Here is a 27,917-nt window from a genome sequence, read left to right on the forward strand (position 1 = left end):
AAAAAGTACTTCCTGTAAGTAAAAGTATCAATACTGCAATGAAGAAATACTCAGTGAGGGCGCAGTCACGCGCCAGCTTTTATTCTACCTATGAGGGTGGATCGGGCCAATGCATTTCAATGGGAATGGCTTGCCCATCTTACTGTGTGCCGTGCAGACCTTGCTTTTATGCATTCTATTAGGCCTACACCTGGTCTTTTTGAAGCAGATACATTCTCAACGCAGATGCTGCTTTTCCCCCTCTGTCCAATCGGGTGAGTCGAAGCCGTCCCAAGACTCATGAAGTGACAAATGGTTGTACGTATGTTGTGTGTAGCCACGGGGAGGGTCCTGAAAGTGAGTGACAGGTGCCTCACTGGTCATATAGGGACAGAATGCGCTGCAAGCTACTACGTTTCTTACCATAGTGTAGTATGAAAGTGCCCTAACGTAAAAGCCCAGAATTAAAAATGTAGCCTACTTGAGAAAAAGTACAAAAGGCATCAAAATGTACTAAACGTAGTACGCAGAATGTCCCATTTCACACGTGTTCTAATAGCCTATAGTAGCCGTTATAGTAGCCTATGAAATGCACAAAAAACCTTTTGAAAATAGCTGATCTACAATGCGACACATTGTGAGCTTGTAACGATTTTGTAACCCATTTTCACCCAGTTTGCCTATATGTAATCCTGGGCTCTGATTACTGCATGTTTTTGTGAGGGTATCTACCCTAGGAGACAAGGGGAGAACATGCAAACTCCACACAGAAAGGCCCTATCGTCAACCCCACCTATAGGGTGTGGGCGCTGATGACGCGGAGGAGGGAACACGCCCCCAGCGTCCCCCGGCGGTAATCAAACCCAGGACCTTCTAGCTGTGAGGCGAAGCGCTAACCACTGCGCCACTGTGCCCCCTGGATTGGCTCAAATGGCCGAAATCTAAAGGGCTGAAGTGGTTGTTTTGTAATAATAATCAAAATCTACAAAGTAATTTGTAACTTAAGTTTTCAAATAGTGGAGTAAAAGTAAATGTACTTAGTTACTTTACTGGCTGTCAGGTGGAAACCTTGTACGTCGAAAATGTTTACTTTGTATTATTTTAAAAGTGATTTAGTGAATATAGCCAATCTACAAGCTCTTGAAGATAAGCTATTTATACTTTTGTGTGACACCCACAACACCAGGGGAATGTCTACTATACGGTATATGCCCCACATTTAGCACAAACATGGGGACATGTGCATTCTACTACTCTGCCACCCTAATGTAGAATGTCCTGACATCATCCATCATTAACCCATTAAGACCTGAGGCCGATTCTACAAATGTCTTTTAAATCTTGACAGTTTTCTGAAAAACAACATACATAGGTCTATTAGCCTACGTGTGTCCGAAAATACTTTAGTTAAAAATGATCGCTTCAATGTTCAACTGTTTACATTTCTTGACTAATAAAGTATTCAAATGGTTAAAAAATTACAGAATACAACGGGCATTCATTTACAAAAAAGACAAAAATATAGGCTATATATAGGCCTACTATTTGAAACATGTAGATATGAGGTTTCTACCCGACAGCAACGATATGCTCTGAATTGACTGCATACAAAACTCTAAGGTGGCAAAAAGTTTGTTTTAGTAGGTGTTTTGTCCACCATCGCTGCACTCAGTTGTGGAAAGTAACTTAGTTATTTAACTTTGCCAGAGTATTTCCAGTTTTCAATTTACTTCTACTCCTACTTCACTACATCTCAGAGGTAAATATTGTGCTTTGACTCCACAGCGATAATTTGAAAACTTTAGGTACTAATGTTTCTTTGTGGATTCTGATTATTATTACAAAACATACATTAACCACTACAGCCCTATATATACTTTGTTCATTTGAAAAGCCGATCTAGAAGCTCTCAACATTTACATTTTGAAAAACGTGTTATTTTAAGTATATTTTGATGCCAATACTTTTGTACTTTTATTCAAGCAAACCCTAACTTGTAAGGGTGCCCTCACACCAAAATACCTATGAGAGTGGAATCCGCGTTCTGCCAATGCTTTTCAATGAGAATGGAGCGGTTTCATGCCAGTAGAGGATTTCTGCAAAAACCGCTCCACTCTCATTGAAATGCATTGGCAGAACGCGGATTCCACTCTCATAGGTATTTTGGTGTGAGGGCACCCTTACAGAGTATTTCTTCATTTTGGTATTATACCTTTACTTAAATCACTGACAGTACAAATCTGCCTCACTGACATGTGTACTGTTTGTGTACTCCGGGGACTCTATACAGTATGTACTGTCTTTATGTTGTGTTGTATATCGTTGTGTTTTTCTGTAGAACAGATTGTGACATGGATACTAAAAATGGATTATGATTAGTATCACAATCTGATTGCAAGGAAGCCAAAACATAAAACTCTTTTTTTTTTTAACTCTTTTTATATGAAATGATGACCACTTAGGGTTTTACTGTGTTGAAATACAGTAGCTTGCATGCCAGATTTACTAGATTTCATTGTGGCCAGTGAAGCTGCAAAAACTGACATCTGTACCTACTGAATGACTAAATAAAAGACATAAACAGCTACATACAAATAGTTCAGTATGCCTCATCTATTCCATCCAGTTGGCATATATAATACAGTGGTTCTCAGCCTGTGGGACGGATATTGTAAGTGGGCCCCCCAAATAATGATAAAATACTATGATTGTAATGATACTATTTATAACATTAATACAAAAATAAAATAAAAAATCAAGTTTTCATTGTGATAATGATAAACAGGAACGTATACTGCATTAGGTCTACTGGTCCAAGCTGCCACACAATCGATCGATTGATCAAATCAAATTAAAAACATGCTCATAAAAATCAACGCGGCAAACCCATCTGACCAACTAACAAGACTGTCACAACAGCTGAAACCATCCAGAAAAGGTTGAGAAAGCTTGCTCTAATAGTTACATTAAAGCGCTGTGTTCGGTTCATTGACTACCTGCGGTGTCCTGTAGTTTCACATGTGTAACACCTGGGATTTTAACCCATGCAGGTCTCCCACCAACAACCGCCAGACCAAAGGGAATTCCTTATACCCCAGGGGAGATATTAGACTTTTAGGTCATCAGTTTTTGAGCCACTCATCGACACATGTACAGATTATTATTTAGATATTATATTGTTTAAACTGATGCTAGGTTCTTGGTTTACCTGTGATTCCCAATTTACTGAGGCACTGCTGTATCTATGCATTCTGTTCAGTATAGCTTGCTTATTGTAAGTTGCTCTGGATAAAGAGTGTCCGATTAAATGCCTACATTGTAAATTGTGTGTGGTGTTAATCTTACCTTCAGATGGGGAACAGGTTCAAACAGTGGAGCTCCCTGTACTTAAAAGCCAAGCTTGAGAGACAGTCATACTGTAAGGTTCCAGTCTTCTGGAGATGCTACATATTATGACAGTGTGTGTCAGTCAGTCAGTCCGCCTATGCATGTGTGTGTGTGTGTGTGTGTGTGTGTGTGTGTGTGTGTGTGTGTGTGTGTGTGTGTGTGTGTGTGTGTGTGTGTGTGTGTGTGTGTGTGTGTGTGTGTGTGTGTGTTTCTGTGTGCGCGTGTGTGCGCGTGTGTGTGCGCGCGCGCATGTGTGTGTCAGTCAGCTTGGAGGCGTGAGGTCTTAGCTGCCTCCTGTGCATTGCTCCACCTCTCCCTCTATCTCAGGTGAGGCAGGGTGGGAGTCAGAAACGGTCACATGGCTGTAGACAGGTGTGTCCTCTCTACCAGACCTATTAGACTATTACTATTGCTGTCATGTCATAAACCATATTCATAGTATTATTATTGTTGTATTAATACTACTACTACTGATCTGTAGTTTTGTCCCATCCCTACATCCTTTGGGTGCTTTATTTGTATTTATTTTTATGGCCTGTCCAACATCCGTGGCCCATATCAAGACAGCCAATTTGAGAAACGAATTATAATTTCACTATACTTATTATTTTAATATTTATAATTATTATTTAAAAGAGCTGGCTGCCATCAGTCAGTTTTAGTTTCACCTGATGCAGTGCCAGTGATGTCCAGTGCCCTCCCAGTATATGCTTAACCTTGCAGCTGCAAACAACTTGATCTGAGACAGGCATGGTAAGTTCACTGCTACATCTCTGGTGTGAAATGGTATACTATGAGGGACCCCCACAAAAAGACCACCCCAAAAATCAGTGCAGAAGTGCCCTGTAGTAAGGTTTGAGCACCTGCCGCCTCACTGCCTCAGTGCTCTCTGCACGGCCCTGCATAGGAAATCCATATCACAATACAAACAAATACAATACAAAAGTCTTCCACCATGTTCAGTTTTGACAGCCAAGGGCACCAATGGTTCCACAGTCTTATGTAGATCGAAGAGAACCTGAAAGTACTACATAGCAGTCTCAACACATCGAGTAACATCAGACATGTCTCTCTTGTCAATTTCTCAGACTTATAGCACTGTTGCACGATGGCAAGGAGAGGCAGGGTGTTTAAAGTATTTTTTCAGCGTCGTACCATCAGTTAAAGTCCACACACACACGGGGGCACGCACGCGCAGGGCCTTGATGAAGCTTGCTTGCGTTTTAATAGCACGGTGCGGCGAATATCAAAGAGCTGCCGTCCTACAATGACTGTTTGTCTCTCTTCCTCTCCTCCTAATCCTCCATTTCCACATGAAACAGTGTTCCGGGGTGTTGAGCCTCCGCATCTTCACAGGAGCAGACAGCCTTCCTCTGCCGAACCATCATCAAAACACGCACACGCAAACACGCACGCGCGCGCGCACACACACACACACACACACACACACACACACACACACACACACACACACACACACACACACACACACACACACACATTCATTACTGGTTTTGTCTTTGCATTGTTTTTGGGGTTAGGGTTACCTGCCCCCTACCGTCTGAAAAATGTCTGGGTTTCCAGACCGCAGTGTATGGACTGGTACTGGTTACATCCCCCCATTCCGACACTAACCCACACCTAACCCTAACCTCTATGGAAGTGCCGTCACTCCGACAATTAGAAGTCAATGTCGGAAGCATGTCGGAATGGAGAGCGGCCCCCGGTTGGACTCCATCTTAAGATAACCTCACATCATCAGACGTTCCACCGCTGAGGGAAGCCTGGCAATGGTTCTAAACCTATAGCCTGATCTGGTTTAGAATTAAAAGAAGGGGAAAAAACTGTGGTTCCGGTGGTTGGCGTCGCATTGTTTTTGTTCCCCACATAATGCGGGTCAATTTGTTTATTCTTGCTAGTCACGCTACAATAAAATGTGAATACCAAGCGATTATTATTATTGATATTATAACAAAAGAAAGAAACGAAATACCAAGTTAAACCAATTTTAAAATAGGGGAATCATTTTGGAGTTGCACGGTGGTTCCGCCCGGCCACCTGATGACGTAAAGTTATTTCTGCTCTGACCGGTTCAGAAACCCGAAAATGGTATTGATCCCAGGCTAATCATAATATAGTCTTGAGAAATTTCAATTATTTCTGACCCGAACACACCTGCATACAGATTCATACACTCCAAATCTACGCTTGTGGGGACATTTGGCCCAAACGGCTCCAGTACACACACGCGCGCGCGCGCGCACGCACGCACGCACGCACGCACGCACGCACACACACACACACACACACACACACACACACACACACACACACACACACACACACACACACACACACACACACACACCATTGCGTTGTGTGATAGAGACTGTGCAAGTCAACACAGCGACTGAATGTAAAATGTGAGAGATTTCAGGTCTGAGCCTGTCGGCTGTCGTCCGATCAAAGTGCCCTGTGTCAGACTGCCTGTCGTCACACACGCACACTCTCACACACACACTGTAAATATGTATGATTTAAACACACGCACGCACGCACACATGCACACACGAGCGCACACACACACACACACACACACACACACACACACACACACACACACACACTGTCATGGCCTATGATTACCAGTAAGACTCCCTAATCGGGAGATAAGCGACCGTAGGTCACTTATCTCCACAAATATACTGTGTAGCAATTTGCGTGATTTTAGGGCCAAAACTGTAGGAGCAGTGGCCAAAAATGTGTTTTAAAAATCGGCCTGAAGGTGGCGCTAGAAGAGGGCCATGTGAGAAATGAGGGGTGGGGTCTCCGCGTTGCCTTGGCGGACGAATAGGTACCGGCCCCGGCTCTCCCGGAGGCTCCTAGCCCGAGTTACGGCATTTTATGTGAGCTGCAGTGGAGGGGGTCCTCCACTGGGGGCGTCACCACTTTTGCATCCGTTCTGGAGCAGCAGGAGTGGGTGGTCCCCGGGAATTCCCCGTGAGCAGCCCCGTTGGGGTGGTCATTTGGTCATTTTTGCCCATTTGGTCATTTTTTACACTTGGGGGTCCCCCAGGGAGCTGGGGGTCCCTGGAGCTCCGGGGGTCCTTGGAGGTTGTAGTTTGGCAGGTAAGGAGTGTGTGTGCAAAATGTGGCATGGATGGGGGCAACGGTTGTGGAGATATGAGCAGGGCAAAAGTGTGACGTGTGACGTGTGACTCACGGACGGACATTTTTTTACACCTGGGGGTCCCTGGAGCTGCGGGGGTCCTTGGAGGTTGTAGTTTGGCAGGTAAGGAGAGTGTGTGCAAAATTTGGCATGGATGGGGGCAACGGTTGTGGAGATATGAGCAGGGCAAAAGTGTGACGTGTGACGTGTGACTGACTGACTCACTCACTCACTCACTGACGGACAGCCGGTGGAGGTTTTGGTAGTAAATGCGACCTACGGTCGCAACCAGTAAGACTCCCTAATCGGGAGATATCTCCACAAATAGGCCAAAAGTTTGTTTTACCAATTATCAAGACATACGGGCAGTTGACAGTTTGCCATGGTTACTCATTGAAGTTGAATCTCCATATATGGAGATAACCTCCGCATCACACTAAGTCTGACCTCACCAGCCCATATTTGGGCATGAGCAACTTATGTCTCCATATATGGAGATATGATGACATCACACAGTCCTCAGCCGATGATGTGGCGTGATGTCATACAATACACAAACGAGCCCTACAGTATAAAGGGGCAATTCTTGCCAGGAAAGAAGCATTTCTTCGACTCAGACCTTATCGCCAGGGTTGGCTTATAGCAGCTGTCGGTAGATAATGCCGGTCTTATATAAGGGTCATTTGTGTACGGTGTGATTTGCCATGGTTACTCATTGAAGTTGAATCTCCATATATGGAGATAACCTACGCATCACACTAAGTCTGACCTCACCAGCCCATATTTGGGCATGAGCAACTTATGTCTCCATATATGGAGATATGATGACATCACACAGTCCTCAGCCGATGATGTGGCGGGATGTCATACAATACACAAACGAGCCCAGATATGAGCAGGGCAAAGGTGTGACGTGTGACGTGTGACGTGACGGACGTGACGGACGGCCGGTGGAGGTTTTGATACTAAACTGCGACCTTACGGTCGCAATAAACACACACGGATGCACAATAGTAGCTAGTTCACCCCCCAAAAAATTATTATTTTCTATCAATTACACACCCCATGAAGCCTTGAATTGGATATTTCTTTTGTTTTTGTCACTGTAATAATCCAATTATTTGATAACCGCCGGAGTCTCCGAGTCATGAGTATACTGACCGATGACCTGGTCATCAAATTATTGGCTCAGGAATGAGACAAAAACTACAAAAATCTCATGGGGTGTGTAATTGATAGAAAATAAGTAACTAGTTACAGGGGAAACTACTCCTTTAAGTCGTTGCTCTCCTGTTTTTGCTCTACACTAAATATTGTATATCTATAAAGAAGGTTCTGGAATCTGGATGTGTTTTCACATGACTGGGTTTTCTATTACGGTTCTCAGAACCTAATTTGGGTAGCAAATGGGTTCTGGCTGGGAACCCAGAACGTACAGTAGGCTATAGGCCTACATCATTTTTTTATTCTTTGTTTCTAAAATTCCCTCTGAGAGAATTCAAAGTCTGATGCAGCAGAACGTGTCAGAGGAGCTGAGGAGGAAGTGCGGCTTTTCTTTCTTTGAACAGAGACGTTGATGTGAGGTTTGTCTATCAGCGTCAGGCGGATATGAAAACAATGTGCTCATAGAGGTAACACACACACACACACACAAACTGCAAGTGTGTGCGTGCGTGTGTGCGTGCGTGCGTACGTGTTTCCTTATAATGTCAGGAATCACTGGGGTTTTCGAGCCAAATGTAGAAACTCATCAGGGAACCAAGGTAGAACAGGTCAGACAAAGCTCACAATGTCACAATGAACTCTATAGATTGAGCTCGTTAGCCAATTGGGCACAGCTGGTATTCCAAGGTGAGTCCACTCAGGGCAATCAGAGCAAGGCAGTAGACTAGAGGGAAGGTAAGCGAAAATAGAACTCCAATGTCATTGCCGCTAGTTGGTGCTATTACCTGGGTTCACGTTGTTGTTTTTTGTATTGATATCCCAATAGGGGAATCTTACATCACGTCATATAAGAAAGAACTGTGTTCCAGAAATAAACAAATCATCCGGGGCGCGTTCATGGGAAATGTAGTTGCTGGGTTTAGTTTGACTCGTTTCTAGTGTTTGATTGATTGATTGATTGAAGACTTTATTAGAAGTTTGCATAGGAAAAGGTACAGTTTCATGACGGTACAGTTCACTGGTACAAGGTCTACTAAAAGGAGATCCATGAAAAGACTAAGCTTATTTCCACTGGAAACCATTTAAGTATCTCATATAACATTGAATGACAGACAGATAGAACACAGTACTATGCAGTAGATATGTAAAAAAAAAAAAAAAAAAAAAAAAAAAAAAAAACAAAGACAGTAATTCTTAAACAAACAGTATATACAAAGAAGGGGCAGGGGAGGGTAGGGTTGGGGCTAGGTTCATTATTACCAGTTGCGAACGGCTGCTGCCTGTAAGTGGCTTTTCAGGGCAATTTTAAAGGATGCAAGTGATCCACACTCCTTTATGGCCTTCGGTAAGGCTTTCCACATTTTGGTGGTATAGCAGAAAAAAGAGTTTGACCCTTTGTTGGTTTTGACTCTGGGTTGAAAGTGATCTGTGGCGCTGCCTCTGGTGTTGTAATTATGGACATCCTTAATGTTTATAAAGTATTTTGACAGGTACTTGGGTATCATAGTGGTGTAGTGTATCTTGTACACCAGGCCCATTGCAAGCTGCTGTACTCTGTCATCTACTCTGAGCCACCCCACTCTTAATTGGTGAGTAGCGGTGAGGTGAGTCTGATAGGGAAGGCTAAGCAGGACCCTAATTAGTTTATTTTGGGCTGTTTGGAGTTTAGTTTTCAGGGCTTGTGGGGCGTCACGATACCATACGTGGACTCCGTAGTCAAAGAGGGGCTGGATTATTGCACCAGCTATGGTCTTCAGTGTGTTAAAATTGACCATCGGGGCTATCCTCTGTAGGAAACGAGTTCGTTGGTTGATTTTATTTATTACTTTAGAAGTCATCTTTTCACTGGAAAGATTAGCTTCCAGGATACATCCTAAGTAAGAGATTTCGTTTTTTCGTGTTATGACCTTGTCACCCACTTTGATTGTGAAGTTATCGACCTTTTTGAGGTTATGATTTGTTCCAAAGAGGATGGACTCCGTTTTTCCCAGGTGAATTGATAATTTGTTGTCGTTAAGCCATGTGCAGATCTTACTTAGTTCAGAGTTAAGTGTCTTCTCAACCTGCAAGTGGTCCTTGCCCGAGACTAGGAGAGCCGAGTCATCCGCGAACAGGAACAGGTTGCAGTCACAAGCAGATGCCATGTCGTTCACGTATATTAGGAACAACAGAGGCCCCAGTATGCTACCTTGAGGAACACCACAGCTTACTGGGAGGGGGGGGGACATGGTACCGTTAATCTCCACCACCTGTTCCCTCCCCACCAGGTAAGATTGCATCCAACTCACTGCTGCGCTGTCAAGACCGATGGCTTTTAGTTTCTCAATCAGAATAGAATGATTTACGGTATCAAATGCCTTCTGGAGGTCCATCATGACCATGCCGCTATATTTGCCGTCATCCGCTTCGCGTTTGATTTGGTCAGTCAAATAGAGAAGGCATGTGTCGGTGGAATGAGATTTTCTGAATCCAGATTGGAACTCGTGTTTATTGTGATACTCTTTGGGTAAATGATTTCCACCTTTAGTCGATTTTTCATATCCATTTGAGTCAAATCGCCGACGTGGTGTGTTTATTTTTGGAACACTATCCTATACAAGGTGTTCTGAGATTCCCCTATGGTGATATCAATAAAAAAAATCAAACGTTTGAAGTGAGCGCGGTGGTGCGTGTGTGTGTGTGTGTGTGTGTGTGTGTGCGTGGCCGTGTGTGTGTGTGTGTGTGTGTGTGTAGCAGTTCATTTCAGGAGTGTGTGTGCGTGTGCGTCTGTGTGCGCACATGCATGCACGCGCGCGTATGTGTGTGTGTGTGTGTGTGTGTGACACAACAGCGCCACTTTGGTCACCAGCGGTATTGCAGGCTACATACCCACACGCGTACCCACACCCACACACATAGCTACACACACAGCACACACTCACGCTAAGGAGACGGTGTACCTCAAAAATAACATCTACGTCATTCTCGCTATTCAGCAATACCAGCTGACAGATTTGTCTCACTGGGAGGCAAACTGCAGCCGTGGAATACATGGGGGCCAGGTGGACCAGCGCATATGATCACACTCTATTCCTGAACAACTGCGATTTCTCTCTCTCTCTCTCTCTCTCTCTCTCTCTCTCTCTCTCTCTCTCTCTCTCTCTCTCTCTCTCTCCCTCTCTCAGGTTCAGGGTGGCTGTTGAAGCTATCACCGTCTTTTGATGCAGCGGAAATAGGGTGCTGAGAGCTCCTTGGCGAGCACACACACACACACACACACACACAGTTCTCCACTTGTAGCTTGCCGATCTGACTTCTGCGTTTCTCTGGAGGAGAAATGTGAGAAATGTTTCAGAACAGGGAAGAACAGTGAGAAACATATACCACAAGTGCAGATTCAAGTGCAGATAAACAACTACTTTCATAACTTTTGTCTCGTCAAAGGTTAAGAATCCAGACACAATAGCAGATAAACAATTTCTTTCACAATTTTTGTCTCACAAACATTAAGCTATCAGACACTTTAACATTTACACCCTTCCTGTCAATTCATCTGTAGTTTTGTAAGCTAAGCTCTTTTTAACTTGAATCTCACACCTGCCTTTCTACTAAATACAATTTTTACTTTTCCATCTTTCTGAGATGGCCTTATCATTAAGTAGATCCAAGTACATGATAGCAAATGAGCACAGTATATTTATCTTAAAATAGTACATAGGTTATTAATAAGGATTATTTTTATTAGGACAGCACTTTAACACAATAGCAACGAAAAAATTTATATTTAAAGCAACCGCATAATCGTATTCAAACAGCAACAGGTGACAAGTCTTTTAAAGGATATCAGTGATGGAAAGGATATCAACAATCAACAACTTAAACGGGTGCACATGTAAATACTGAAGCACACTGTTTTTTAAACGTCACAATTGTGCGTACTGTATCTGTGTATGTGTGTGTGTGTCATCGCTTACACTAAAACGCACCTGGTCCCTACTTTGACCTAGACACCTGCACAGGAAGGAGCAAGCTCACACAAACACAAACACACACACACACACACACACACACACACACACACACACACACACACACACACACACACACACACACAGTGACAGGGTGTGGACACACAGAAGTATCGCATCGGCCTCCCAAGTGTGTTCTGTCTTCACCTCACACACACACACACACACAACTCAGCACACAGGTATGTACATGAAGTCACTCAAACACACATCGCTCACACCGCATATCTGCGTTGCAGTGTTGCCATGTCCGCTTATTATTAGTGACTTTGGGCTTGTTTTTCTGTAAAGTATCTTGTAAATGTTGGTACTTGGTAGTTGTGGGTCTAGACTCGAGTGTAGCCTCTGAATAACTTCCTAATGTTGTTTAAACCACGTGGCTCAAGCGAGCTCAAAAGTAGAGATACCATTTGATTCTAGACAACCTCAGGTTTACAACGGGAGCCAACCTTGTCATGCTGATGCGACCTTGTCGGAAAGGTGGCTAAATACCTAATGATTCAAAGTTAGACACAATAGACTGTATGTCAAATCCCGCCCCATTTTGTTCTTGTTAATAGGTGGGACGATAGGTGGGCAGATTCTTTTATAATGGAAGTGGATGGGGGAAAAAGATTTTTCATAGCCTCATTATAGCTATTTAAAGTAAAATGGTAAATGGTGCATTTATATAGCGCTTTTATCCAAAGCGCTTTACAGAGATTGTGCATTACATTCACCCATTCACGCACACATTCATACACCGGTGGCGGAGGAAACCATGCAAGGAACCAACCTGCTCACCGGGAGCAATGTGGGGTTCAGAGTCTTGCCCAAGGACCCTTCGACATTAACTCAGGAGGAGCCCGGATTCGAACTGGGAACCCTTCGTGCTCTAATAACGGTTTCTCTACCCCTGAGCTAAGCAGCCCAAGTACCAAAAGAAACACATCTACGTGATATTAATACAAAGGGAAGAAAAAAGTACAGTAGTTACATTGCAAAACAGGGGTTTGCCCCCCAAAATACATGTTTTAATTAGTTTAATCCTCTGAAAAAGTCGGAGGAGAGATACAGAGAGAGAAAGCGCAGCGCATCTTGGGTAGGAAGCTGTCAGCCACCCTATAAATCCACTGCATAATAGGCTGGCTGTCGTAATTCGTAATTCGTAAAATTTAAAATATATGTACCCAATCGAAACTCTTAGTTACATTGATAAGGTTCATGTGAACTAGTCTGTTGAAGCTTATTCATTATAATGATCGAAATCGATATGGTCGCGCAGCGCCGTACTGCACGCTGTCCGTGCTCCGCAATGCGCACCGCGGTGAAAGACTGAAACAACTTTCTCCCACTGCATAACTCCACCCCCGGTAGCGAAAAGTGAATGTTTTTTTTCTGGTTGGCCAGTCAGGGAGTCTCAGGGACCAATCAGAAGGCTGACAAACGCTCTATTGTGTCGAGGGAAAGTATCACCATTTTCCATATTACCTCTTGACCTGTCACTTCAATATACTGTACATACTAGCTTACGTGGCCTCTCCTGTAAGCTAGTATTGTTTTTGTAGGATGTGAGACGCAAGACGCAGCTTGTGATTGGCTGGGTAGGGAGCATTCGGCTGTGGTTACTTGGGCACACCTAAGCTCGCTCGATGGTGCCTCTGGTGGGCTGAAGTCTGCTTTAGACGGCGTGCCTCCATCGACTCCACTGGAAACAAGCGCTCCCGTACGTCTCACCTTCTATGGAAATAATAATAGCGCCCTGTAAGCGACTATTGTTTCCGTAGTCAATGCGTTGTCGGCCACGGCTTGTGATTGGCTGAACCTGAGGTGGGGAGCGGTCCGCTGTGTTCATTTGGACCGCACGGAGGTGCCGAAAGTAGAGGAAGGGGGGGGGGGGGGGGGGGATTTAGGATTCTTGTCCATATCAGGACATAACTCGGACGGCGCTGAGTTGGCTCAAACGGACTTCGCAGCGCTCGACACGGCATGGGCGAGGATTTAGGATTTATGATTCTTGTCCATATCAGGACATAACTCGGACGGCGCTGAGTTGGCTCAAACGAACTTCGCAGCGCTCGACACGGCAAATCGCTCGCTTTAGCTCACTCGGCGGTGTCTCACGTGGATCAAGTCTGTTGGGACGGCGTGCCTCCGTGTTCTCCACCGAAAACAAGTGCTCCCATAAAAGGCCAAGACTACACAATCAATAATAGCCCTCTGTAAGGGTTATTTCCAAAATGTCAGCTGTGCATAGGGCCTATTGAATGTGTATTGAGTGGGTGTGAGCTGGCTGCTCCCTGCCAGTGTGACACGCACGCATGCACGCACGCACGCACGCACACACACACACACACACACACACACACACACACACACACACACACACACACAGTAAAACAACCGTTGTAGGCTATAATATGAACTTAACAGTGAAGAGAGGGGAACTGAGCCGAACCCCAAATACACTTCCTGTCAGACCTAATCTCCTGGTGTTGGGCTCCTGGTGTGTGTGTGTGTGTGTGTGTGTGTGTGTGTGTGTGTGTGTGTGTGTGTGTGTGTGTGTGTGTGTGTGTGTGCACATAAACGTGCACATGCACGTGTTCATTTCAGGGTGTTGTCCCACCAGGAAGTCTGCCTTGTCTTTCATTGTGGCTGGAGTTTGTTTGTTATGGATTAATACGTGTGTGTGTGTGTGTGTGTGTGTGTGTGTGTGTGTGTGTGTGTGTGTGTGTGTGTGTGTGTGTGTGTGTGTGTGTGTGTGTGTGTGTTTGTGTGTGTGTGTGTGTGTGTGTGTGTGTGTGTGTGTGTGTGTGTGTGTGTGTGTGTGTGTGTGTGTGTGTGTGCGCGCGTGCGTGCGTGCTCAAACATGCATACTATGCATTCTTTGTTATATATGGTTATATAAGGTAGCCTACATAAGGTAGTCCATATGGGGGTTCATCTTCTGCAGCCTCCACATTGTCCTGTTATCCACAGTGTGCAGTGGTGGAAATTAATTTAAAGTGCTGTACATTGGACATGTTTGTGGAAATTTTAACGTCTACTTAGGCTTTTGTGAGCACCCCGGACAGTTTTGCTGAAAATTGCTTGATTCAGAATGTAGATATTTGATATTCCTTTTATCAGACTTCCTTTACAAACCAATTGTAACTTCAAACTAAATTTTAACCATGATAAATGATTCGAAAACACGCGTTCTTGGTACTGGTGACTGATATTGTCCCTCTAATATTCTTTGCCCACATTTATTTACATAACAAAACAATAAATAAATGTTTCCTCCAATCATTTCCCTCTAGTAGCAGCTATCAGCCGTCAGAGTAGTGTGGTGTTTTCACTTTTTGTTTTGGTATTAATATACCGGTAGCTTATTACTGTAAATGTAATGTAATGTCACACTGGGATATTTAGACTTGTTGAACAGCTAAATTGTCTTCAACGTTTTCAGGCCAAGGACCCCTTGGTTGAGAGAGAGAGAGATGAAGCAGGGACCCCCGCAACCTTTTCATAGATTCCATATAGTTTCATTGTTTGACAGCAAAATCATCAGTGTATTTTGGATTCATAATTTGTGTTTTCAGACATTTTTTTAAAATAATATTTATCCCACGATTTTGCAACCCATTTTTTCACCCAGTGCCAATTACCTAACCTGTAATCTTGGACAACGGACTGACCTCTGCTTCCTTCAGTGCATGAGTAGTCCAAGTTGCTTCTTTTCACCTGACAGGGGGGATTTCCCCGGTTTGGACGTAGCGCGTGGAATAACACGTTATTCCAACCAGTTCCTTTCCCCTCCATCTGGTGCCCTGGGGGAGGCATATTTGATTTGATTTTTATTTGGATCTCTTTTAGCTATCGGCTACTCTTCCAAGAGTCCAGCACACAATACATTACATCACAGCATACATCATACAATAATAATACAAATATGAGTTACATCATAAAGATCAAATATACTTCTATTCACTCTTTCACACACACACACACACACACACACACACACACACACACACACACACACACACACACACACACACACACACACACACACACACACACACACACTACTAGGCCTATCGCCCTAGTGGACTGTGTATGGCAGGGGCGTCCTCCTCCCTGAGCCAGGCCTACTGTAGACCTGGCTGCGTACCAAAAACAGTTTACCACTTTATTAGAAAAACTGAAAAAACATAATAGTAAATAAAAACAGTAGATAAATCATCAATAAAAAGTCATCTTAGTTATCGCACCTGGTTCCATAATTTAACTGCCCTAAAAATAAAAGATCTACTTCCCATAATTCGGGGTAAAACATAATGATCTTTGTGTCTTGATCTTGTGTTGACCTGATGTCCATCACACACTAGTGACAGTCTGTTCTTTATACTGACTGGTTTGTTAGACAAATGAATTTAAGAAATCAGTGCAAGAGTTTTCTAACACATTCCAGTACTGTGGGCCATCCCATTTTGCTATGCAGTTCACTTGTACCTATTTCATATCCACATCTTAAAATCATTATAGAGACCAGGATTACTGCATGTTTTTGTGACTTGTGAGGGTATCTACCCTAGGAGATACTTAACAAACCTTTCACTCTTACTCTCTTACTTTCTCTACAGTACACCAAAGCTCTTTGCCGAAAATAGCCGATCTACAAGCTCACAACGCCTCGCAGCGCGATGAGCTGAGCTTGTAGATCTGCTATTTTTGTCTTAAGTTCTCAGAATATGGACTCTATAGGTTTCAAGTGGTTAATATAAGAAATACTGTAAGAAAACAGTTTCTATCACTCAGAGATTTGGAGGACACCCTGTAGTAACTCTGAGGACTCCCTAGGGGTCCCAGACCCCCTGTTGAAGACCCTTGAGCTAAGCAGAGTGTTCCTGCCTAGTGCCTCCCTGGTCGTTTAGTATTGAGAGTGTTGTGAAACTGCCATTGATGGTAAATTACTCTCTGGTCAGTCAATGCAGCACTCCCCTCTGGTGGTAATGTGTAGCAAGACATAAAAGTGCTCTAGCAAAAGTTCAGAAATGACAAAATATAATGTGTGTCAATAATAAAATTACGTACTTTGCTTTGTCTTATTCTCTTTTTTTTTACAACCTGTGTGAAACTATTGTAATCGTTTTTATATGAAAATATGGCAACTTTTATTACCTCTGTTAATCATAATGTGCAAGACCTAAATAATAGTGTAAAAAGTGTAATAATAATAATAACAATAATAGTAATAATAGTAATAAGGGTAATAATAATAATATGCAGAAGCCAATAGGCCTAGGGCCTAATACTAAAAACATTTTAGTAACATTTTGAATTGTGATGAATTTCCCATGATACCTCAAACTCAACTTCATTGTCACAGCCAGGACAGGCCTGATCTCAGTTGTTGTTATTGTTGTTGTTATCCTCTGTGCAACCAGTAGGGGGCGCCCTGCTGTGATGCCAGCATCAGATCAGAGGGGGAGGGTCTACTCTACACAGACTAAAACACACAGACTGTATGTACATGTTCAAAGCCAACAACACTCACTACATGTAGTACTGTAGGTGACATATTTCACACAGCACTGAATAGCAAGGTGACACAGACAGACAGACAGACAGACAGACAGACAGACAGACAGACAGACAGACAGACAGACAGACAGACAGACATGGAGATGCGTGCAGAGTTGTTGAAGTCCATCTGGTATGCCTTCACCTCTCTAGACGTGGAGAAGAGTGGCAAGGTGTCCAAGTCCCAGCTCAAGGTACGTAAGTGTCCTGAACTCATATAGCCTATAGCAGTGTTTCTCAAACTTTCACATTTTAAGGTCTCCCCTTAACTTTGACAGTGTACAAAAGGAACCATTCCTTTTGTACACTGCCAGAGTTACAGATGTGTATTGTGTATGGCTCAATTTAGACCCCCCTAAAGGAACCCACAGAGTCCCTGGAATTCACTTTGAGAACCACTGGCCTATAGCATATATTCATCCCATTTGCAGAAAATAGTAGATCTATAAGCAGATCTACACGCACTGATCTACTCTGCTGTGAGCTTATAGATTGACCATGTTTTGAATAATTTCTCCTCTTGGGGACAATTTCTGACAAATTACATATTTGGGGTTCCTTGACTTGAACAATGTTTGAGAAGCACTGAAATAGGATATGCATAAGCCATTAAGTAGCTGAATGAACACGAGGGTTTTGCTGTGTGCAGGAGTTTAGTCGTGTTGACATGGATGCTTCAATGTGCGCTCATTTGTGGCTGAGACTTCCTGTTCAAAACCAAACCAGAAACTTTTCCATTTCCTGTATACTACATTCTATCATACCATCTGTGAGACTGTTGTGACAGCAGTATTAATAGGCTCAAATATGACATAGACATTGGGCCTCTTCCTTAATGTTTTCTTCATCTGTTTTGACTTTTGCTGTAGTTTTTCATCTTTAAGCTGCCTTGTGAAGTATGAAAAGTGCTATAGGCCTATACATAAATAAAAAATACCATTATCACTTCCTTCACAGGTGTTACCAAAGATGCTAATGAATGCTCAGTCTGTTCAATGTTGGTGTAGCACAGTACGTGGTTCTAAAATTGTTTTAATTTCAAGGACCCACATATACTGTATCTCTGAGAGTGTACAAAAGGAACCAACGGGTCCAAACCTGGTCCATTTGGTGTAATTTGTACACTCAGAGTTACACACCCGTAATAAGCGTCCATTTGGAATCCCCTCAAGGAACCATCCCGTGAGCCAACATGCACTACATGAGCACCCTGACTAAAGAGATTCCAATACAAGGACAGTCCTAAAATGTTTGGCATGAACACTAGATGGCACAGAGGCAGAGCTGCTGCCATATTGGTTGTCTAAAATAATAACAGCACAGTATATGAATGAACCTTACCTCTCCATTTTTGTCTAATACAATATTCAATCAACCTACAAATAGATAAAATGACAAAGAAAATGCAAGGTAATGCAATCCTCTATCTTGTCTTTGCTCTGTTGATTTACCATTCTCTTTGTTTCCTTCAAATGTGTAGATTGTGAGGCTGTCCTGTGAAGCTATGGCTAACGATTTGTTTGGATCATTTTATGTGTTTGTTTTCTGAAAAACAAGCCTTTTCCCCCCACACCTACAGAGCAACAGATGCATAGGAGACGACCAAGCTAGGGCCAAAAACTAGCAAAGCAAATCTTTATTGGTATTCACAGTCTTCTGTTTTCCCCCCAAAATAATCTCTTATTATTCCCCTGGGTTTGTTTTCAGGAAGCATATTTTCCAGCGTATTGGTTGCATACAAACATGAGATTAGAGGCTGGCAGTGTGCTCTCTGAATCCACACAGTGTGACTGGGATTAGTCACATAGTTTGTCTGACCTACAAAGACTCACACAGCGCTGCTTAATGCCACAACAAAATAACACTCACATCATGACAAAGGACTTTAAGTTTGAAGTGATCAAAACATGATTAATTAAAACACATTTACTCTAACAGTATGTTGTTGTTTATATGTGTGTGTGTGTGTGTGTGTGTGTGTGTGTGTGTGTGTGTGTGTGTGTGTGTGTGTGCGTGCGTGCGTGCGTGCGTGCGTGCGTGCGTGCGTGTGTGCGTGCATGCGTGCGTGCATAGGTGTTATCTCACAACCTATACACTGTGCTGAACATCCCTCATGACCCCGGGTCGCTGGAGGAACACTTCAAAGACGACGACGATGGACCCGTGTCCACCCAGGGATACATGCCCTACCTCAACAAGTTCATACTAGACAAGGTACCAAACCCAGGGACATATGCCCTACCTCAACAAGTTCATACTGGACAAGGTACCTAACCCAGGCCTAGCTCTGGTCCATGGCGCTAGAAGGAATTCTCCTGAATGGTACTGAGAATCAGAATCAATCTTTATTGTCACATCACATCACATTACAAGTTAACCTTGCGTCACCAGAGTTTCCACCTCGGAGGAAAGCCTGGTATTCTTTTTTTTTTTTTTTTTTACGGAGCAACTAAAACAGAATTTTCAGATTACTAAAATGTGAATTTCAAGAGCCTACGACTAAAGCTGCATCAAACTTTTCTGTCAAAATCAACAATGGTTTAGGTGGTGGAGGGCACCTTCAACAAGGTCAAGGTGGATGAACTGTGCTGGCTCCTCTGTGCCAAAAAGAACTACCGTCCCGACCTCGAACACAACCTCCTCCAGGGCCCAGAGGATGCCTTCCGCCTGTGGAGTCTGTTCAACTTCCTGTCAGAGGACTCCTACCCGCTGGTTTTACTTCCTGAAGAGGTTGCCCCCAGCTTCCCGCCATATTTTTTATCTTACTGTGTATTACTTTGTTTCAAGTAATAGGCCGTAATGCAGGGGTGGGCAACTTTGATGATGACGAGAGCCACTATATTTCCACCTTCACTCCAGAGGGCCACATTACATATTGCTACGTCCTGCTTTGTCATTCTAGTATCTAATACAAAAGAAGCAAAAATAGCAGATCTACAAGCTCAAAACGCATCGCAGTAGCATGTGGCCCCCGGGCCGCCAGTTGCCAATGTATGCCGTAATGCAATGCCTTGTGAGCTTATACAGTACATCAGCTATTTTCGGATCTTCAAAGTATAAAATAGGGCATTGGTTCTCAAACTGTAGCTCGGGAGCCCAGGGGAGTGCAAATTATTTTGGGGGGTCCCCACATGATTTGCTTAATGTGCAATTTTGTTTTCTCAGTAAATAAACCAACATATGGTACATAATATAATAAGTGAATACATGGTATCTGCACATTTCTAAAGTTACAATTTAAAGACTTTTAAGAGCTTTTTAATACCTCTAAAATAAAATGGTAAATGAAAACAAGTCAGCGTAAAAACTAATAAACAATTATACTAACAATACCAATAATAAATGGTCAAACATTTGTCAAATTGTCATATTTTTACCCTAGAAAGAGGCAACATTTTTGAAAATAGACGATCTACAGGCTGAGCTTCTAGGGCTGAAATAGGGCTTAAATGGTTAATGTGTTTTGTAACAATAATCTACTGTATGTAATATCTGAGCAACTAAAACTGTCAAATAAGAAATAACTGTATCACTGTAAAACAGCACAACATGTGTCACCCCCTATAGCTGGAGTACTTGCTGAAGAAAGTCTGTGCAGCCATGAATGTGGAACTGAGCTACGTGGACATGGAGGACTTCATTTCCCAGGATGCCGTGCAGCAGAGTGGCATCACTGTGTGGCTGTTTCTGGAGTGGGTGGGCAGTGGGAGGCTGAGCCGAGGTGTGGATCGAGAGCGCCTCACTGTGGCCATCCAGCACGTGTACCAGGAGATGATCCTTAATGTCATTAAGGAGGTCTGTGTCAGTGTTGCCACATCTGCTTATTATGAGCAACTTTGGTCTTGTTTTCCTGTAAAGTTACTTGCATTGTCTGTCTGTCTGTCTGTCTGTCTGTCTGTCTGTCTGTCTGTCTGTCTGTCTGTCTGTCTGTCTGTCTGTCTGTCTGTCTGTCTGTCTGTCTGTATCTCTCTCTGTCTGTCTGTCTATCTACACACACATGTACGCTGTGGGCTTCTAAATCTTCGGCTTTATATAACCCATTTTGACTGTGAACCCCTTTACGTAACTATACCTTTCAAGCCTGGGTTGTTGTTGTACAGTATATAGCAACATACATGTTTGAGCGGTGCTACTGACTGGAAGGAGCTAAGTGCCTTCTGTGTCTGTATGCATGTGCGTGTGCTCGTGTGCGTGCATGTGGCGTGTGCACCTGACCAGGGCTACCTGTGGAAGAAAGGGCACGTGAGGAGGAACTGGAACGAGCGCTGGTTCAGGCTGAGCTCCAGCAGACTGGTCTACTATGACAGTGAGGAGAACAGGGAGGAGAAAGGATGCATTGACCTGGACCACAACTGCTGTGTAGAGGTAGGATGGACTGTTTGTATTCTTGGCCAATGGAAGGGCGGGTGGGCAGGTGGACGGACGGACCACATCACTCTGACTCAGACATAACCATGAACAAACCTGAAGCGCCCATACAGTATATAGGTATTACCGCAGCCACTTCACTATGACTCAGACATAACAGCAGTGGGGCCATTACTGGAAGGTTCCCAGTTCGATCCCAGGCTTCCCCAGAGTCAGTGTCATAACCATAAAAGAACCCAATACGGTATAATGTCACAGACAGACACAACGGGTACTCTGACAAAGCCTATATGACTCAGACATATTTTGGTCGGATATACAATGTACTTGACGTGTTAGGGCCCGAATCTCTATAGTGTAAATGGTTGAATATATGTGCCAAAAAGTCAATACCATGCATCCCGGACCCTGATACTGCATATAGGGAAGCATGCAATTGAAATTATGGACAATATCATATGACCTATTATTATTATTATTATTATTAAGCGCTGTATGTTCTGTATTTAAAGGTTACCAGACAGGGATGGTAAGTGCTTTGTGTTCTATATTAAAGGTTCTTCCAGACAGGGAGGGTAAGCGCTGCATGTTCTGTGTGAAGACCTTGACAAAGACCTATGAGATGAGCTCTGCAGACTCCAAGCAGAGACAGGAGTGGACCAGTGGTGAGCAACACTGACTGCACATTAATTTTAATCCCTTTACATTAAATGAATGACATTTCATACATTTAAAGAGAAATGTAATATGTTTAATAAGTTAGGTTAAACAAACTCTATAATCCTCACAGTTCATTTCAACTCTGTGACTGTACACATGGACCCTATCAGGGTGTTGGATATATTTGTTGGTTTGTTTGTAAATGAATGGCCTATTTCATCAATTATGTCTGGGCTATTCATCAATGAATAGCCCAGACATAATTAAAGGGTTTCATTCTGTCTGTGGGTCTTCCTAAATATTGAACCAGTAAAAAGTACCAACAAAAGTTTATGACTACATAATAACTACATTGGATCCATTAGAACACTTTTTTTCTTTCTTTTTTTTTCTCTGAAAAGTGACAGTTTTTGACATGCAAGGTTTCCACCCGACAGAAGCTGTGTTTCCATAAGCCTTATCGAAAATAGGAAGCAAATTGTCAGAAATTCGAAAAAATAAATAAAAAGCAAATTTAGCCTGTTTCCACCCACTGATGAAATGTGATTCTTGGGAGACCTCTGCGTCTGGAAGGTGGCCGATCTGCAAGCTCACAAGGCGTTGCGGATGCGAGGTGCTATGAGCTTGTAGATCAGCCACTTTTGGCACACAACACAGTGCGTCAAAGTGTTAGCCAGGATTTACTTGGGTGATGACGAGGCTTGCACACAACAGCGCCGTAAAATAAACATCCGATGTAAGGTACAGTAGTAGGGAACACGGCGCCAACAAGTTAGTACCTCCCTTCAGCCAAATCGATACAAATACACCCACACGCACCCACGCACGCACGTGCACGCACGCACACACACACACGCGCGCACACACGCACGCACACACACACACACACACACACACACACACACACACACACACACACACACACACACACACACACACACACACACACACATATACACTCACACACAGTTTGACGAATGTGTCTGGTGTGTGCGTGCAGCCATCCAGACGGCGTTGCGTCTGTGCCTGGAGGGGCGGGACTTAACGCAGCACGCCCAGCTGAAGACGCAGCGCCGGCAGCAGAGGGCGGAGCTAGGGCGGAGACAGGCCGCCAAGGAGGAGGAGCTACAAAGACTCCACCTCCTGCAGGCGGAGAGAGACACCAACCTGGTGCAACTGCAACTCCTACAGGTGTGTGTGTGTGTGTGTGTGTGTGTGTGTGTGTGTGTGTGTGTGTGTGTGTGTGTGTGTGTGTGTGTGCGTGCGTGCGTGCGTGCGTGCGTGCGTGCGTGCGTGCGTGCGTGCGTGCGTGCGTGCGTGCGTGCGTGCGTGCGTGCGTGCGTGCGTGTGTGTGCGTGTGTATTACCATTGTGAGGACCATTTTCCTGGTTTCCTGATTGTTTTATGGTTGAAACAGACTTTAAGAGATATGTTTACAAATAGAAAATTAGTCAGGTTGGGGTTAGGCTTGGGATTATAGATGTTTTGGGCTGCAGATACAAGTTTTTAACTTGGTGTTTTAGGGGGTACAGTTCCAGGGTAGAGTTTTGAACTTGATGTTCTGTGGGTTCAGACACCAGGTAAAGTTTTCAACATGGTGTTTTAGGGGGTGCAGCTCCAGTGTAACGTTTTGAGCGTGGTGTTCTGGGGGTTCAGACAGCAGGTTTTAAAGTTTTCAACATGGTGTTGGTTTTAGGGGGCGCAGCGTCAGGCGCAGGCAGACCTCCTGGGGGAGGAGACGAGGTGGAGACAACAGCATGAGGAGCTCAACAGAGCGCTGCAACAACAGCTGCATGACGCTGAAGAGGTCAGCAGCTCACACTCCTGACATTAATGTTTTTTGAGTGGTGCCTGCTGCTCCAACATTTGACTGTGTGTGTGTCAGTCTGTCTCCCAGCACCGCTCAATCTTATCTCCGTCACCGTTGGCCCTATCGATGCCAAACTGTGCACACACAATCACAACCGGCAAATCACAACCTGAAACCCTGATTTCTCACATGGCCCTCTTCTAGCGCCACCATCAGGCAGATTTTAGCAAAACACATTTTTGGACACTGCTCCGCCTCCTACAGATTTTGGCCTGGCTAAAAGCACACAAAGCGGTACACAGTATCTCTAAAGTCAAGTCATCAACATGGATCTGTCCCATTTCCCATATTCCCTCCTGATTGGAGATTGCCTTCTAAAGTTTGTGTACGGTATGCGACGTGGCGGTCGCGTATCTCCCGATTTTACTGTTTCTTTTTGTTTTTTTAAACATGGCCCTCTCAAGAAAGGCCATATCATCTGCCAACACTCCTGATTTTTACACTGCCTCCTCCTTGGCTCCTGAATTTCTCCAGAATTTTGGGCTACTAGTAATGCATAGTGTGTGGTGTGTCAGGCGCGGGCCAGCATGCAGGAGGAGCTGAGCCAGAAGGAGGAGGAGGCAGAGAGACAGAGGAGGAGGATCCGGGAGCTGGAGGAGACGCAGAAATGTCTGGAAGAGGCGCTGCAGGAGCAGGTCAGGACCCGACGTGACGAGGAGGCCTTTTGCCTCGCACAGGCCAGGTACACACACACAGGGGTGTCACAATTCACCCTTTGTTAGCCTTCTGGTTGGTCCCTGACTGACCAACCAGCAGGCTCCATCTGCCTTGTCCTGCCCTGGTTCCGCCTTTTTTAAGTTGAATTTACTAAAACATAATTTTTGGAGAAATAAAAACATTTAAAAACATGCCGAGTCACTATACTGCCACTGAGCAGCTCCATTTTACTGAAACCAAGTTTGAAATTAGAATTGAACACACAGAATAACAATATGAAGCAACTGAATTGAAATGGTAGTGTCCCACGTGTGGGAAGAGGGGTGGGACAACGGGCGGGACTTGAAAAAGGGTGAATTAAGTGGGGGGGAAGTGGAACTGAATTACCAGGGCCCAAGGTGGAGGGGCCTTAATTATTTTATACTTTAGCTATAGAAAAATAGCAGATCTACAAGTTTACAGCGCTGCACCTAGTGCCGCGCTGTGAGCTTGTAGATCTGCCATTTTTGAAAAGTCATGAAAATGTGCATGTGCAAATCTTTAAGTAATTTTATTTTTTAAGCGAACATTTGAAACTTAAATTTTGCTTCTGGGGGGTCCCTGGAACAAAATATTTGGAGATGGGGGTCCGTGGCCAAATACATCAAGTTTGAGCACCACTGATATATAAACCTTAGAAGGATTTGAAATATTCCAAAACTTGCACAAATTTTCACGATTAAAAAAAAATAGCATTTATGTCAACCACTATTACCCTCCAGATTTTGAGGAACAAAAGAAAACCTGAGTACTTCTTTCTTTCCACCACTGGCTCTATAGGCTTCTGGCCGAGGAAGAGGAGAAGACGAAGGCTCTGCTGGCGCTCCAAGAGGAGCAGGAGCGCTACATCGTCCACACCCAGCAGGAACAGCATGAACTCAGGCAGGAGATGGAACTCAAGACCCAGGCTCTGCAGGAGGCCCACAGGCAGCTGGACAAAGTGCGCTCCAGCCGTCAGCGAGTTGACTTGGACATACAGGTACACAACCTTTCATTTAAGAGACCATTTACTAAAGGGGTATAGTAAAAAGTAATTGGCAACTATTATTATATATCAAAAAAATATATATGTTAAATCTGAAAAATGTCTTTGACATTGAACAGTAGCATTCAATGTGTTGCTGCCCAGTGAGCTCAGAGTTGTATGAACACTGTTCTTGTTGTCCAGGCTGCTCAGAGGAAGCTGCGTCAGGTCAGCACCAGCGTCAAGCACTGGAACATCCAGATGAACAGACTCATGCGTCCCATTGGACCAGCAGGTAAACACTACACACCTTTAAACTCTCTGGGATCTCATTGGACCAGGAGGTAAACACCTTTTTAAAAGCTCTGTTCTCGCATCGGACCAATTAGTTAAACACCCTTTTTTTAATGCCACACCCCTTCCCGCTCACTTAGATCAGTTAAGAATTGGAATCAGAATCAGAATCATCCTATCAATTCACATATTCTTGTTTTGATAGCATGTTGTTTAGACAGATACTGGTATCCTAGTTTCTTTGATGCACTACATCATTTAATTTGTTGACTAGGAGCTCATGTGTGCACTTCTTCTGATCTCACACTTTTAAGTCGCTCTGGATGAGTGTCTGACAAATACCTACATTGTAAATAAAGTCAAGGTCAATTCTATTTGTCCGCAGGGCAATTTGTGTTACAGCATATTAAAAAAAGACATTTAAAAACGCGTTAGAAAGCAAAAAACCTAAAACATAGAACACCCACAAGAGCCATATCAGTGTCCACAGCAAGATTCAAGAGAATGTATTCTTTTTTGCCATTTGCACAAATGCATTAGGAATTCTTGCAACAACAGTCACAACAATGATGAGCACCATCCTCTCAAGATGATGATGGGCCAGCCTCTGTGTTAAGAACTCATAGAGCAGGTGTCTTCAAGGTTTTTCAGTCCAAGGTTCCGTTAGCTCAGAGAGAGATGAAGCAGAGACCACCTACTATATATTGTGTAAAATTGTGTTACAGATTAAACCTTTTCATAGATTTCTTAGATAGCGACTTGTTTGACAGCGCTATCATCAGTTTATGTTGGAATCATATCATGTTAATGTGCATTCTCAGACAATTAACACCAAAAATGGAAGATCAACAAGCTCACAACGCCTCATAATGTGAGGCGTTGTGAGGTTGTAGATCTGCCCCCCCCCCCCCCCCCCCCCCCCCCCCCCCCCCCCCCCCGTAGTAGCACTGAGGACCCCCTGTTGAAGACCCCAGGCCAATTTTGTTCCGTTTGTTCCATTTGTACACAGAGAATTTTACTTCTTCGTCTTTCATGTATCATCGTCCTTGATGATTGGTTGGCGAAATTTTATTTCACACGATTTCTTGTTACTTAGGGGAGGCCATGAGGTGGCTTTCGTTTCCCCCCCTTGCACTATGCACTAACCACTAACCACTACACCAACGTCGTGCCCCCCTTTTCATTTGTGACTATAGTTCACTGTCACAGAGATTAAAGGGCAGACCGTGTCTCTTTGTATTTTTGCTGTCCGGTTCCATCCAGAGAAAAGACTGTCCACCGGCAGCTCTGGTCTCCCCCCCGTCCCCCTGCCGAAGACACGAGACCCTGTCCTCCACCAGCTCCTTCAGAAGACCCAAAGAGACGCGGAGGGACATGGACACGCGGTGAGAGAGGAGGGGACGGACAGCAAGCGGAGACAGGAGGACATCTGAAGACATTGTCGACTTTGTGACACAATTAATGAATGAACCATCTTACATTTATAGTGATTCGTGTCAGCACTTAATGTAACTGTGTTGTGAGAGGTGCTACAAAATAAAAAGTTTATACTGCTTCCATTTGTCCATACTGGTTTTAAATAGCTTACAATAGCAACACATTTTGTATTATGCTTGAACCGAAGGTCATACAATCAAAGTAAAAATTTCCCTTGGATTTCTTGCATCATTAGGCCTACTATAGAACTCGGTAGGCCTACACTCTCTGGAGTCCAGTGATCAAGATGTATGAGTTAAAATGTTCAGATCCCATTCCTGGGTGTAGCTCCCAGTCCCAGTTAGTACAGCCAATACCCGTACAGCCCTGCTAATC

General features: G+C 43.9%; 1 protein-coding gene across 1 annotated transcript; it reads left to right on the forward strand.

Annotated features, from left to right (window-relative positions):
• Nucleotides 1-17,320: 17,320 nt before the first annotated feature.
• On the forward strand, nucleotides 17,321-27,538 carry LOC308287157 (differentially expressed in FDCP 6 homolog; the record flags this gene model as incomplete). The annotated part of the gene is made up of 12 exons (XM_080728277.1): nucleotides 17,321-17,447; nucleotides 19,327-19,467; nucleotides 19,798-19,983; nucleotides 20,821-21,048; nucleotides 21,472-21,618; nucleotides 22,178-22,286; nucleotides 23,282-23,472; nucleotides 23,978-24,088; nucleotides 24,667-24,833; nucleotides 25,628-25,826; nucleotides 26,016-26,106; nucleotides 27,369-27,538. Exons 1-12 carry the CDS (start codon nucleotides 17,352-17,354, stop codon nucleotides 27,536-27,538), a joined length of 1,836 nt encoding a protein of 611 aa, XP_080584403.1. The 5' UTR covers nucleotides 17,321-17,351.
• Between the last annotated feature and the right edge of the window lie 379 nt (nucleotides 27,539-27,917).

Source organism: Nannobrachium achirus, assembly GCF_963921795.1.
Source record: "Nannobrachium achirus genome assembly, chromosome: 6".
Classification (NCBI taxonomy): domain Eukaryota; kingdom Metazoa; phylum Chordata; class Actinopteri; order Myctophiformes; family Myctophidae; genus Nannobrachium; species Nannobrachium achirus.